Raw genomic sequence first — 15,261 nt, 5'->3', positions numbered from 1 at the left:
ATTCCTGGCAACGCCCACTAGGCGGCGCCCTCAGTCTCATTCCGACCAAGACGCCTCCAGGTCTTAAAAGTTTATTACCTGTCTAACAAGTTTCCTTCCTGCCCTCCTGTCCCTTTAAGAAGGTGAACCAGGTGAGGTCGAGGCCCCGCCCCCGATCTGGCCCCGCCCCCCGCCCCCGCCTGGCCGGCTTGGCTCGCCCAGTCCCTTGCGACCTGGCCCAGCCGTCGGGGCCGAGGTCCCAGGTCCCGGCCGGCGCCATGGAGCGGCGCTGGCCCCTGGGGCTCGCGCTGCTGCTGCTGCTGCTGCTGCTGGGGCTGCTCTGCGCCCCGCTGCCCCCGGGGGCGCGCGCCGAGGAAGGTACCGACCCCCCTCCCTCTCCCTTTCCGGGCCGGCGGGCAGCAGCCTGCAAGAGCCGGCATTCCTGAGGAGGCCCTCCTCTCCGCGCCCCACTCCTTCTCCCTGGCTTCGCCCCAGTAGCGGGGAGATCGATTGGCCAGGGCAGTCTTTGGCCTTTAACCCCAGACTCCTGCCCACGGGCTCAGTCACCCCTACCCTCTGCTGACCAGTCCTGTTTTGTGGGTGGAGAGGGAGTTCCTGACCACAGCCAGGAAGCTGTACTCCCCACTGCAGCATCAAGGGACCCTCCATGGGCCCACCCCTGAGTTCGCCAGCACTCGGAAGTCCGAGTTGGAAAGCCTCCTTCTGCCAGCCTAACCAGACCACAGACAGACCGCCACTGGTGGAAGGGTTAGGACTCGGGGGCTCCCAGGCGTAGGGGTACAACCTTACCCATAAAGGTTTGCAAACCCTCTCTGACTGTGCCCCTCCCACTTCCCCAAATCGGAGCTGCGCCTAGCGCCCCTCCTCCTATACCCTCACCTACCAGAGCTGGCCTTTGACAGCAAAAGTCAAACTCCACCAGGAGTCCCCTGCCAGGGTCCCACTCAGAACTGCAAAGGCTTATCTTCCTGATGTTCACCCATGGCATCCCTGCAGCGGATGGGTACTCCAGTCCTCCCGGACCCCGCTGGTGCAGTGTCTGAGGTTGCTCTTCCAACCCTTGCTGTCCTGACTCTGGTTCAGGACAGCCCCCAACCCTCGCCTCACTCTTCCTTGCTCCCATCACACTCCGAAGCAATTCACTGTAATCCTTGGAGCGCTTCATTCCTCAATCCTGGACCCCTTTGCTCCCGCTGCCTCAGGATGTCACACCATTAGAAAATGTGGCAGCCTCGGCCCGGGAGTCCCAGAATACCCAATGTGGGTAGTAGGGCACCCCCTCCCCCTTAGGTCACACCCTGGTTGTTTTCTCCCCATTCAGTCACTTTGATGGACACAAGCAAAGCACAAGGAGAGCTGGGCTGGCTTCTGGATCCCCCGGAGGACGGGGTAAGTGTCTGAAGGACCTGGGAAAGTTCAAGTCCGAAGGCCAGTGGGAAATGGGGTGGAGAGGTGGGTGGAGGAACAGAAAAGAGCAGGAAAAACTGGAAGTGTCTCCTCTGGTGGGGGAGGGAAAGCTGAGTCAGAGCCTCCTGAATAGTACTTGGGGGTTGGGGGGTGTCAAACTTCACTCCACTGGGACTATCTCCAATGCCTCACCCTCCTACCATAGTGGGGAGGGGGGCGGGGATTGAGTTCACATCCCCTAGGGAGAGCATGCCTATGCTAAGGAAGGCTATCAGCTGAAGGAGAGGAGAGAGAGACCTGGAATGCATCGAAGTCTCAGCTCTATTCACTGCAGTGGAGTTATATGGATGGGTTTCAGAACATTAGAGAGCTCCATCAAAGTGTAAATGATGTATGGATTTTTTTTTTTTTTGAAGAGGAGAGCCAAAACTTTCATCAAAGTCTTTAAAGGTCTTTTGACTCCCTCAAACTTAAAAGCTGCTCCCCTCCAAGGCCCCTGAACACTCGGCTTGTTCTCTCTCCCTCCCAGGCAGGCTCCACAAACACCAGGTGTTCCAGCTGTTTGAGAAAGAAAAAACCATCTCCAGGTCCCTTCCCACCTTAGGTGTCCCTGAGACCAGTGAGCAGAGGTGGATTATTAATGCGTCACAAAAAAATGTATTCAAGCCTAAAGTCCAGAGATACCCTTGCTGGAGCCCAGGAGAGCTGGCCTTAGAGCCACGTGACAATCTCTGGGGTTGGAGACTATTATTACTTAGTGCCACATGGCAATACCTCTGGGGTTGGAGACTTACTTACTGGTCCTGGGCCTATTCTCTGGATTTCCTTTCCTTTCTCCAGTACCTAAGGCATGTGCTGCAGCTGTTTCTGGGATGAGTTATTGCTTTCTTTCTCCCTTGGACTGGAGGGTCGAGGCTCCCCTTTGAGCTCTTCCACAGAGTGGCCTATAATTAGAGTTAATAGACTAAACCATAATGTATCCTCCAGGAGGGGCCGTTTGGAAAATCCTGGATTAGGCCAACTCTAATAGGTGCCTCATCTCATAAACCAGCTAATCACCCACAAGGAAGGCAGCAGGACCATCTGCTGGCTCCCACTGGCCTTTCCTCATGGCTCCACCAGCCCCACCCAAATAAGTCTTCCCTAATTGAGCGCCAGTGGAAGCGAGGCCCCTTTCACAGTCCAGTGCTAGAAGGGCAGTACACCGGCAGCAGCTGTGCTCCCATCCGGCTCTCTTACTTGTCCCCTCCCCTCTTTCTAAAACCAGTTAAGTCCATAGAGCCGAGCTCCCAGAATACACACATGTAACAACCAGCAACTCCTGAGTGTCAAATGAAAGGATCCTCAGCGCTGGCCCTGGATGATAGTTGTCCCCCATCTGTCACTGCTGGAATTGGAAGAGGCAGTTACAGCTGGGAACATCTGTTTCCCTAGGCTCCAGCTGCGGCTTTGGCAGTCTGGCTACTGTTTGCCGCACATTACCATGACCACCCTGTCCACCTGCCTGTGCCCTGTGCCTTTTTCTTTGACTCCTCAGCAGAGCTTCCCCACAGTAACTCCAGGTACCCTTTCTTCCCAGGTTTGTGGCCTTTGGACAACCCTCTTGATCTTTGAACTCTATGACATAATGCAGAATTGTGTGCTTCAAGATGGCCCCAGCCTACCAATTCTTAATTAGTTTTTTTTTTTTTTTTGGTCATGAGGGCTTGCTCACTGGAGTGGAATAAAAATCTCAGGATGATCGTTCTTAGGGCTTCAGTCTCTTCTCCATCAAATAATGGGATGGCATCCAAAATATCAGTGAAATGGTTTGTGAAATTTGTATGCTTCTTTCTTTCTTGCACAGGGACCATGCTAATCTTCTCTGTGTCCTTCCAGTTTTAGTATATGTGCTGCCAAAGTGAGCACCGCGTGCTTCTTTCTTAACTATATCTGGCCGAGCAAATATTTAAGAGAAAGAATTTTGCTGATGAAGTACGATATCTGTCCCACCAACAGATAATCAGAACCTCAACAGTAATTAAAACCTGGAATAATGACAAGAACACCCAGGCCAATGCAATAGAATAGAAAGTCCAAGCACATATCCACATGTACGTTATTTTCACGTGGATGACCATGGAATTTTAAGTCAATGTGCAAAGTATTGCTGGCGACAGAAAAACTTCCTACCCTCTCCCTAAGTGAGCCTGTGAAGGTGACAAAGGATGATGGATTAACAGGAGAAGCACTATTTTAATTACCTTCATTCACACAGGATGAAGTTCCAGCAAAGTTCAGAGGGTTGAAGCTTGTGTGTCATCCTGAGTTTTGGAAAGGAGTGGGGGTGGGGAGGTGGTGACTGGCCCAAGTGTGAAGCCAACAAAGGCTGCCCTGCTGTGTCCATTTGAAAGTCTCTGGGGTAAAAGAAGTGTTCTCTGAGCAGCCTTCTTCCTGGTACTTCCTGATAGCTCACAGTGTCAATCCCCTCCAAAGACGTAAATGTCTTTTACCGAAGGGCAGCTTGTATGAGTTAACCCTGTATTTATAGTTGTTTTTTCATGGAATCATCTCAATAACCAAGTAAATATATTTTGGGGTGTACACTGATCCCCAAAAATATTGATTTGTCACCATACTGACAACTGAATATCTGTAATTTTTATGACAGAATGCAAGGGAAAACATCTCTCCATCTTCTCTGAACAGATATAAAAAAAAAAAAAATCAAGTCTGGTGAGATCAAAGTTTAAACCAAAAAAACCAAACATACAAAATTTTCAAGACAAAAGACAAAAAGAAATATATGATCTCAGGCATAATACACAGCCCCAAACTTATTATGTTATTATGGGAAGATGGAAAATTGGTTTTCACATAAATAGTGCCATTAGCAAAAAATGTGATATGGCTGAGAATATTTGAAACATATATACCAAGCAAATAATTAGTGTCTATACTGCATTTTTTAAAAAGCTCCCACAAGTGAATAATAGCAGAGTTTAATAAAAATATAAATAGCCAATGAACAAAAGAGAAACATGCGCTCTCCCCCTTCAAAGAAATGAGACTGGAAAGGCTAAGCTGCTTTGGCCATAGGATTGGCAAAAGATAAAAAGAACATTAGTATCCCTTCTGAGGAACTTTTTAGAAAATGAATTCTCTTGCACTTTTTGTAGAAATGTAAACTGATAAAGTCTTTGGAGGCCAATTTAGCAACATCTTATAAAATTTGTGGTCTATCTATTGATTCACTCAATTCAATAGAAATCTTACATTCTTCAGTCTACTTCCCTAAAGTAATAAATAAATAAATAAATAAATAAATAGGAACTAAATAATTACCCAACAATAGGTGAATGATTAGACGATTATGGTACATCTATATGATGGGGTGCTGTTTATATATTGCAACAAGAGACAGGTCTGTATGCATATTCTATAGGCATAATTTCACAGCGTTATTTCTTGCAACAAAGGAAGTCACAGAACAACCCTTGTATGACATTTATTCTAAAAACACAGAACCATTTAGACAGTTCCTCAGGAGGTTTTGAAAGTGATCTAGAAAGCTTTGTTTTAAACCCTTAAGAATGGCTACCTCTCAGAATAAAGGTGGAAGGACTGGGGAGACCTCACCTTCGTACATCAGTCCCTAACCTGCTAGAATACGCAGAGATGTGAAGATTAAGAACATAGGTTCTGGACCTGAAGTGCCTGGCTCCATATTCCAACCCTGCCTCTTAATACCCAAGTAAGTCCCTCTATACTGGCCCTGTATCAGTGGCCTGTGGAGAGTTATAGTAGTGCCAGCCATCATGATTACTAGGTTTAAAAATCCTTTCAATGTTAAAGAAAAAAGTCAAGGGACAGACTGGATGGTTCCTGGGAGTCCAGTTCACTGTTGAGATTTCGGTGATGGCTCTAACTAGAAGGAATATTGGAGAGGGTGAGATCCCCATGTAGAGAGTTCTGTGCTTGTCCCTGTCCTCCAAGGGCAGAGGGGCTTTGCTATTTGAAAAATAAGGCTTTGAACAAACAGGCAGATGGATTTTGAATGGGCTTTGCCCTTGGGGATATCTGACAGTTTTGCTGATTAAATAGGTCGAAATTTCTGTCCATACTCTTTTATTGAAGTAGATGAAATTAAGGGACCAACCAGAGTTGGCTAGGATGTAAAAGGATTGTTACCTTATCTGCCCCAAGCCCAAATAACCCCCCAGCTTGAAATACTTAACCTACTCTCCTGGGGCTGGGAGGCAGGACAGTGAGGCAGGACAAGTCACATTAACCTGGGAACTCTGGCTCCAACTCCCTCTTCATCAGCTCTGGTCACTGAGTCTGATTCTTTTCTTGCAGTGGAGTGAAGGGCAACAAATGCTGAATGGGACACCCCTGTACATGTATCAGGACTGCCCAGTACAGGAAAGTGGAGACACTAACCACTGGCTTCGCTCCAATTGGATCTACCGAGGGGAGGAAGCTTCGCATGTCCATGTAGAGCTGCAGTTCACTGTGCGGGATTGTAAGAGTTTCCCAGGGGGAGCTGGGCCTCTGGGATGCAAGGAGACCTTCAACCTTCTCTACATGGAGAGTGACCAGGATGTGGGCATTCAGCTCCGACGGCCTTTGTTCCAAAAGGTGCTGCTGCCCCTTCATGCCATCCCATCCCTGATATAGACACTTACCTCGATCCTCAGTCATGACTCAGCTCAGCCAAGAAGGAACAGGGCAAGTGTCAATGTAGAATAAGGGAAAGAATTCAGGACAGAAGGCCAGAAAGGCTGAACTGAGTACCACTGGCTGTGCTCTGACTTTAAGGGAATCATTTAACCTCTCTGAACATTGGTTACCACATCATGTAATAGCCTTATTACTTGCATCCATTGAAATAGCGTGGTGCTATGGTTGAAAGGGGAGTATATTGTGGAGGTTTTCAGACTTTTCACCTCAGTGCCCATCATGTTCATATGTGACATGACCCCAAGAGTATTGTTGGAACTACACAGGGTAGTTCCTGGCTGCCAATCACTAGTACCATGACATTCTTTCATAACATAGAAACCTGCTAGAAAGCAAAACGGTCTGAGCTTATTATAGGATGTACTCTCATTTCTTTCCAAAGAGCGAAGGTTGTAAAGTTTGTTATTGGTAATAAATTAGTTATGACACACTCTGTAACTGATCACCTCATTGGCACCAAGCTTGGGAACACCTCCCAGTAGTGGAAAAATTTATGGTCTGCAGCAGTCCACTGCCTGGGTTCCAATCCTAGCTCCATCGTGTCATAGCTGTACTGTCTTTTAGAAGGACTAATTTGCCGTAGCCTTAATTTCTTCTGTTAAGTAAGATGGTAAGACATGAGCTGTACAGCATGTCTACAAAATGCTTACCGTGGGACCTTGTACATCACGCTCTTCCATCATGGCTATGTAAATTGGGCGTTCTTTATCCATATAATGCTTTGAGTCTGAAGTGTTTCAGATTTCAGACTTTCGAGTATTTATATAGACATATCTTGGGGATGGGACCCAATTCGAATTATGAATTTCATTTGTCTTATACATGTAGCTTGAAGTAATTTTATACAAAGTAAATGATTGCATTATTGTTGTGATCCATCACATGAGGTAATATATAGAAATTTCCATTTGTGGCATGCTATGGGCATTGTCAGGCTTGGGAGCACTTCAGGTTTTAGAATTGTGGATTAGAGGTAGTCAGCCTATAAGACACCAAAAATTGTGTGTGATGCAGGGCTGAAGCATGGGCTCGCCATCATTCCTTTGTCCCCCCTAGGTAACCACCGTGGCTGCAGACCAGAGCTTCACCATTAGAGACCTGGAGTCTGGCTCTGTGAAACTGAACATAGAACGCTGCTCCTTGGGCCGTCTGACCCACCGTGGCCTCTACCTAGCTTTCCACAACCCGGGTTCCTGCGTGGCCCTGGTGTCCGTAAGAGTGTTCTACCAGCACTGTGCAGAGACTGTGCATGGCTTGGCCCACTTCCCGGACACTCTCCCTGGACCTGGAGGGCTGGTCGAAGTGGCTGGAACCTGCGTCTCCCATGCACAGGTCAGCCCGGGATCCGCAGGTACACCACGGATGCACTGCAGCCCTGATGGCGAGTGGCTGGTGCCTGTGGGCCAGTGCCACTGCAAGCCTGGCTACGAGGAACGCGGTGGCAGCGTGGGATGCACCGGTAAGAAATGGGGGAGTAGGAAGCCCCAGGGACCCACCTGGGTGGGTCTTCCAGGTGCCAAAACAGGGCTTCATTTCCATGATTTTTAACCTAAGTGACATGTCTGCAGGGGTGTTCCAGTTCCAGGGAGTGGGACAAAGAGTGTGGAGAGTTGGTTTTTCCGTGTGAAAACAAAACAACAAAAAACATGGTTCTGCCTGCCTTCTCTCTCCAGCCTGCCCTGTTGGCTCCTACCGAAGGGACACAGAAACACTCCATTGTCTCAAGTGCCCCCAACATAGCACAGCAGTGTCTGAGGGGGCCACCATCTGTACCTGTGAGAATGGACATTACCGAGCCCCTGGAGAAGGCCCCCAGGTAGCATGCACACGTAAGTCTTGCAGCCAGGGCCTGGCAATCTGGCAGCAGTTACTGGGCCCTCCTTAAGGCTAGGACTTCCCAGAGCTTGCCAAGTAGTGGAGACCCAGGGAGTCAGGCACTGATCACAGCTCCTGCCTGCCCCCTGATCTCTCTAGAATGCAGAGGTGTGGTTACACTACTTCCTCTCATGAGCACTTTGGAGAATGTCAGTTATTGGGATGGTGGACAGAAGCAGGGGTCAGTAGCCAAGGGGAGAGCAAAATGGGTGCCTATTTGATGACTCCTCTTCTCCCACAGGTCCCCCGTCGGCTCCCCAAAATCTGAGCTTCTCTGTATCAGGGACTCAGCTCTCCCTGCGTTGGGAGCCCCCCAAAGATACAGGGGGACGCCATGATATCAGATACAGCGTGGAGTGCTTGCAGTGTCGAGGCATCGCACAGGATGGGGGTCCGTGCCAACCCTGCGGAAAAGGCGTGCGCTTCGCCCCAGGGGCCTCGGGGCTCACCGCATCTACTGTGCAGGTGGAAGGCCTCGAGCCTTATGCCAACTACACATTCACCATCAAATCCCAAAACAGAGTGTCAGGACTGGACAGTTCCAGCCCCAGCAGCGCTTCCCTCAGCATCAACATGGGGCATGCAGGTGAGGAGCCTGGAGCAAGCCCAAGACCACAGGGATGAGTGGTGGGCAGCATGCAGTGGAGATGCAACTTCAATTATTGCTGCTTTCCTTCCACATTCAACCCTGCCATTCTGCGTGTCCAGAGTCACTCTCTGGCCTGTCCCTGAGGCTGGTGAAGAAAGAACCAAGGCAGCTGGAGCTGACGTGGGCAGGGTCCCGACCCCGAAATCCTGGAGGGAATCTGAGTTATGAGCTGCATGTGCTGAACCAGGTCAGAAAGTTACTTGGACACACCCTTTAGTGTTTAGTATACCCTAACATTCCCAACTAAGGGTATAGCATTGGGGAAAACATCCAAAACTAACAGGCTTTTTCGGGATAAATGTCTGCAAAGGTCTCTGACCTTACTGTGGCAGTCCACCCTGTCCAGGCCCTTCCATACCTGCCTGGCTTTCCCAAGGGTGGCTCAGCACAGCCTCATTCATGCAAGCCCCACCCACAGGATGAAGAATGGCACCAGATGGTTCCGGAACCCAGGGTCTTGTTGACAAAACTACAGCCAGACACCACATACATTGTGAGAGTGCGAACATTGACCCCACTGGGCCCTGGCCCTTTCTCCCCTGACCATGAGTTTCGGACAAGCCCACCAGGTAGGTTATCTACCTCTTGTCCCACCCCAAGCATACGCAATTATCATCTCACAGAGGCACTTCAGTTCCTTTTTTTTTTTTTTGGTTTTTTGAGACAGGGTTTCTCTGAGTAGCTTTGCGCCTTTCCTAGATCTCACTCTATAGACCAGGCTGGCCTTGAACTCACAAAGATCCGCCTGCCTCTGCCTCCCAAGTGCTGGGATTAAAGGCGTGCGCCACCATCGCCCGGCTCAGTTCCTATTTTTTTTAATGACCCTTGCTCTTCTCTGTATATATGCACATGTGTCTCCTCAATAATCTCTATAAAGAGAGACACAGACCCAATGCCCACTTAAAAACTGACTCTGGGTACACACTTAGGATCCTACCTTTTTTTAGCCTCTATCACCCCTAAAGACGAATGAACCCCCAGACTTCTGACCCGTATGCTCAGTTTCCAGGAGCCTGACCGGAGGAGAGATTGTGGCCATCATCTTTGGGTTGCTGCTTGGAATAGCTCTGCTGATCGGGATTTATGTCTTCCGTTCAAGGTGCTGGCTCTGTCCTCCACACCCATTTATCTGGGGTCCCTCTGCCTTGTTAGGAGCCCTGCCTATACCCCCAGATGATCCTCCTGTCCCCTAAAACCAAAGCTCAGATGTGCCCCACACCCAGCTCTCATGTCTGTGACAAACTCAGCCAGAGCCCACTGGACCACTGAGATTTCCCTGGGTCCCTGAAGAAGTTGTCCTACCTCCTCCGCAGGAGAGGCCAGCGGCAGAGACAGCAGAGGCAGCGTGAACGTGCCACCACCAATGTCGATCGAGGTGAGGTGTGTGTGTGTGTGTGTGTGTGTGTGTGTGTGTGTGTGTGTGTGTGTGTGTGATGCCTAGGTCAACTCTGGGAGTGTGGGTGGGGTATATTGTCCCTAGGGCTCTCGTATTTTGCCACCTAATTAATTTTGGTTAATTAACTTTGCTGTGACAGCTAGCTGTCAGCAGCTCCTCTGCAGTTGTCTACTAGCTTCTGGTCCTAGTGCACAGCCACCCTGGGCTCTGAGCAGTGTTCTCCACCTCGGTGGCCAGGTCCGTGAGCCGAGGCCAGGCAGGAAGGGGTTAAAGTCCTCTGAGGCATGTGGGCTTCTTGCTGGTCACCTCATTAGGTGGCTCTGCAAGAGGGAAAATCTGCTGTCTGTCTGAGTAGCTGGCATTGAAGGGAGGCTTCATCTGGGAGCTGAATGAGGTGTAAGTGACTTGGACAGCATGGGGTCAGAAGCTGGGGACACAAGTCATAGGAAGATTGGGTAACTCAGGACAAGGAATTTGCTCCAGGGGCTGAGTTCTGGCCACCACTATGGACCCTGAACAGCAGGACAGAGAAGCTTGGAGCACAGACAAGAAAAAGGCTGGGATGTGGAGGCTTCATTGCTAAGAAAAGAGCCAGGCTCACCTCAGAGAGCAGAGAAGGATTGAGAAGGGGCTCAACTGTCTGCCCTTCTCCCTAGTCTTCCATGCTCTGATCCCTGAAGTGTATACTGCAGTGGCTGAGCCCTCTTGCCTTCCCTAGAGGACAAGCTGTGGCTAAAACCCTACGTGGACCTCCAGGCCTATGAAGACCCTGCACAGGGAGCCTTGGACTTTGCCCAGGAACTGGACCCAGGCTGGCTGATTGTAGACACTGTCATAGGGGAAGGTAAGTCCTGCTGTGACCCTAGCTGGTCCCCTTTGTGTGGCAGCACGTGGCTGCCCGCAGGTTCCTTTCTTCAAGCCTGAGTTCCCAGATGAGCCCGTGCCTGCTGTATCCTGTACCCTCCTTGAACTGCTCCTGCCCTGGAGCAGCCTCTGCCTCCTACACACTTTGCTCTGTGGTTATGGGCTTTCTGATAAAGAATGTTAAGCACCTCATCTCTTCCCATAGAGGTGTCACCATGCCAAGCTGCAGGTTGTTCTCAGATGGTTCCCAAAGGAGGAGAGATTCAGAGCCTTCCTAAGTGAGCCTTCCATCCCATCAGGGGCCCAGTGTCCTCGCGCTGCCCCAATCCCCTGGGTCACCAGGGAAAATAGATCTCAACAGAGAACAAAGCTTGGCAGTGTCCTTGTCAATGATGCAGCCAAGCCAGCACTGTGACCAGGGAGCTCATTCACAGGAAACAGGCAGGCCTCCTGTTACTATCCCTGGACCAGCTTGTCCTTCATCAACACAGCTCAGTCCCTCTGCATTTAGGGAGTACTTACTTAACATAAGCCAAGCACCATGGAAGACAGTGGTGGTTAGGTTGCCCAGCTTCAGGTTGGTTCCAGACTGTTGCTTCTCCAGAAGGGCAACAAATAAAATATCACTATAGGCAACCTAAGCTCTGTCCTTCCTCAGATTTCCAGCGAGGAGAAACTGGTACGAGAGGTGTCACTGCCTGATCATGAGGTAGCCTGACTGCATCAGACCACAACCTTATTTTCATCCCACCTAGGAGAGTTTGGGGAAGTGTATCGGGGAGCCCTGAGACTCCCCAGCCAAGACTGCAAGACTGTGGCCATTAAGACCTTGAAAGACACATCCCCAGATGGCCAGTGGTGGAATTTCCTTCGAGAGGCAACTATCATGGGCCAGTTCAATCACCCACACATTCTCCGCCTAGAAGGTGTTGTCACAAAAAGTATGCAGTCATCCCCAGGAACAGGAGTAGAAAGTGTGGGAAGGGGGGAGTAGGGTGGGAGCAATGGACGAGGGGAGCAGGATGCCAAAGGGAGGAAACCTGGGCCTGGGTGTGATGCATGTGCTGTGTCTCAGGAAAGCCCATCATGATCGTCACAGAATTTATGGAGAATGGAGCCCTGGATGCCTTTCTAAAGGTGAGATGGGCAGAGAGCCAGCTCAGGAGGGGTCACACCATGGAGCCCCATGCCTCGTGGGGAGACTGTTCATCCTCTGATGTATACATCCATCCCACTACAGGAACGAGAGGACCAGCTAGCTCCTGGTCAGCTAGTGGCTATGCTGCTGGGCATAGCATCGGGCATGAACTACCTCAGTGGCCACAATTACGTCCATAGAGACCTGGCTGCCAGGAATATCCTGGTGAATCAGAACTTGTGCTGCAAGGTATCTGACTTTGGCTTAACCCGCCTCCTGGATGACTTCGATGGCACCTACGAAACCCAGGTGAGAGCCCCATCCACACTCACATTGATGACCCATGCACAAGCAGGAGACCCGATTCCCTTCCCACACCGTGTTGTTCTCATCCATGCCCTGAAACATCACTCTCCGATGCCATGCCTTCTTAGGGAGGAAAGATCCCCATCCGCTGGACAGCCCCAGAAGCTATTGCCCATCGCATCTTCACCACAGCCAGCGATGTGTGGAGCTTTGGGATTGTAATGTGGGAGGTGCTGAGTTTTGGTGACAAGCCTTATGGGGAGATGAGCAATCAAGAGGTAAACCTGGACTATTTCCCCATGACGTCCTTGACACACCTCCTGTCTCTTCTGCACCCCCTAACATGGTCCTTCCCTATAACTCTTTCTTTCCAACTCCAGTTTGGGGGACTATTTCCTGTGGTCTCTTCTCTGTTACTTCTTTGTCCATGACTCCATCTACCCTGGTCAGGGTTGCTTAGAGCTCCATAATTCCGTGTGATGTCCTAGCAGATATAGCTCCTTGCCTAGGCATCCCTCCCTGTCTCCTGCCACAGGTAATGAAAAGCATCGAAGACGGTTACCGGTTGCCCCCTCCTGTGGACTGCCCCGCCCCTCTCTATGAACTCATGAAGAACTGCTGGGCTTATGACAGGACCCGTCGGCCTCACTTCCTCCAGCTGCAGGCACACCTGGAGCAGTTGCTTACTGACCCCCATTCCCTAAGGACCATTGCCAACTTCGACCCCAGGTAAGTATGTTCAGAAAGGATGGGAGTTTGTGGAGGTCAAATCTGGAAGAATAAAAAATGGACAGTCGAGCCTACCCACTGAATGCTGGGCCGTGGGGAGCTCTGGACAGAATCTGGCATATGAGATAGCACCCAGTCCATGCCCTTTGGGAATGCCCAGGCTAACAGAGGTAGGATCCCATCTATCATGAGTGTTTTTTTTTTGTTTGTTTGTTTTTTGTTTTTTGAGACAGGGTTTCTCTGTGTAGCTTTGCGCCTTTCCTGGAACTCACAGAGATTCGCTCGGCTCTGCCTCCCTAGGTGCTGGGATTAAAGGCGTGCGTCACCTTATCATGAGTTAGCTCTAGATTACCCACCTCACTGTTTCCCCTGGAGCCTTTCCAGTCACTTTTGTCACTCCCACTATGTTGCATTGTGACTGGGACCCCACCTCTGGTGTTCCTGTGGCCATCTGAGACTTGGGGTAATTTCTTTTCCCCATACACATACTATATACATATATTCTTGCATGTGGAGGAAAGATTCACAGATTCGACAAATCTTGGAGGACCTCCTGGTACAAGCTCCTTGCTGCAGCCTGGTACCTGCTCCTGAGAGCTTGGGCAGCTAGGTTGGGGTAGGGACAGGAGGGAGGCTGAGTCCACCTCTGACTGCATGGCCCGGCTAGAAGGAGCTGAGGAATGACAGACAGTTCACAGACAGCACAGAACGAGGGCAGCAGCCCTGTGAACGGGGAAAGCAGCAGCGATCAGTGCAGAGGACCAGCCCTGCTGCGGAGGTAGGACTGTGAGAACAAGAAATGTTGTCCCGTTTCCCAAAATTGTATTTTATCAAAAACATGGCCAGAATGTAGAGAATGACGTGGAAGGAGGGGGTCAGGTCAGGGAGCCAGGCAAGGGTGGACTTCAACTGCTTTATCGGGTAAGACAGCCTGGTGTACTGGCCTCTGTATCAAACCCACCATATATAACCTTGTTTCTGGGATTGTTTTCCATGTTCCAACTTTTGAGACTATCTTTTGGAGCACAGCTCCCTCGGACGCTGGAGACTGTGTGTGCTAATCTCTCTGGAATGCTGGATATTTTTTCTCCCAGCAGATTTACTTTGCTAATGGTTTTTGGCTCTGGCTGGCTTTTCTACAGGAACACTCATTGTATTGTGGCCATCAAAGTGTAAGAATAGCAGTTGGGGGGTTGAATGTGGCAAGTGAGGGCCGCTCCTAGGTGGCCATCTTTGGAAAAGGCAAGCAGGCCCCTACCCCTGTCTTTTGATTTATCTTAGTCAGGATGCACTCGTGTCTGAAGGGCTGGGGATTCTTCACCAGGGATGCCCATAGCATCCACATTCCCTGGATCTACCCCTGGAACAAGTCAATCAGCTGCCCACCTGCTGCTTGGAGCATAGCAGGAAACAGGTCAGGGAGCAGGCTCAGATAACAGCCAGTGGAGGTACAGAGAGCCTAGATGAGCTATGTGCAAGCATCAGATGCGGTGCTGGCTGAAAGGTGGTGGCCCAGGCCAACCAGCTCCTGTACTCCAAGGGAACAAACATGGCATCAAATCCCACAGGGTGACCCTCCGGCTGCCCAGCCTGAGTGGCTCTGATGGGATCCCTTACCGAAGCGTCTCTGAGTGGCTCGAATCCATTCGCATGAAACGCTACATCCTGCACTTCCGTTCGGCTGGGCTGGACACCATGGAGTGTGTGCTGGAGCTGACAGCTGAGTAAGGACTCTGGGGCCAGGCAGCCTGGGCATGGGAGGGTGGCTGAGGTCTGAGCCTCTAGACTCAAGGCCTCCTTTCCCTCTTCCATAGGGATCTGACGCAGATGGGAATCACATTGCCGGGCCACCAGAAACGCATTCTCTGCAGTATTCAAGGATTTAAGGATTGAGTGGCCACTGAAAAGACACTTCATCCCTCTGCCCCCTCTATGAGCAAGGACAGGACTGTGGTCACTCCCTGGGCCTTTCCTCAGCCTACAAGATGTAGGCTATTGGTGCTGCTCCTGCCCATTCAATCAGGACTCTGCCTTTGGACCAAGGAGCCTTTGTTTATAAAAGGGAGGTGGGCGGTACAAGTGAAGGGGATTGTGGGTGGGTGGGTACTGGGGGAGGGTTTAATATATATATATATATATATATGTATACTTATATATGCATTATCTATTTTTGTA

At 50.3% G+C, this 15,261-nt stretch overlaps 1 protein-coding gene and 1 non-coding gene across 2 annotated transcripts; one reads left to right on the top strand and one right to left on the bottom strand.

Moving 5' to 3' along the window:
* The first annotated feature begins 236 nt into the window (after nt 1-236).
* On the top strand, nt 237-15,175 carry Epha1 (EPH receptor A1). Its single transcript, XM_052720579.1, has 18 exons — nt 237-357; nt 1,322-1,389; nt 5,746-6,027; nt 7,186-7,588; nt 7,803-7,958; nt 8,246-8,590; nt 8,713-8,840; nt 9,072-9,222; nt 9,656-9,752; nt 9,967-10,028; nt 10,768-10,893; nt 11,669-11,854; nt 11,989-12,050; nt 12,154-12,360; nt 12,486-12,635; nt 12,893-13,086; nt 14,655-14,810; nt 14,901-15,175. Exons 1-18 carry the CDS (start codon nt 258-260, stop codon nt 14,977-14,979), a joined length of 2,952 nt encoding a protein of 983 aa, XP_052576539.1. The 5' UTR covers nt 237-257; the 3' UTR covers nt 14,980-15,175.
* LOC128100179 (U6 spliceosomal RNA) lies at nt 3,209-3,315 on the bottom strand. The gene has a single exon (XR_008214698.1). It is a non-coding gene; the product is annotated as a U6 spliceosomal RNA (small nuclear RNA).
* Nucleotides 15,176-15,261: the final 86 nt, after the last annotated feature.

This window comes from Peromyscus californicus, unplaced genomic scaffold (assembly GCF_007827085.1).
Source record: "Peromyscus californicus insignis strain IS unplaced genomic scaffold, ASM782708v3 Scaffold_6__1_contigs__length_162567912, whole genome shotgun sequence".
Lineage (NCBI taxonomy): Eukaryota > Metazoa > Chordata > Mammalia > Rodentia > Cricetidae > Peromyscus > Peromyscus californicus.
This window is presented reverse-complemented; position numbering and strand designations above follow the sequence as displayed.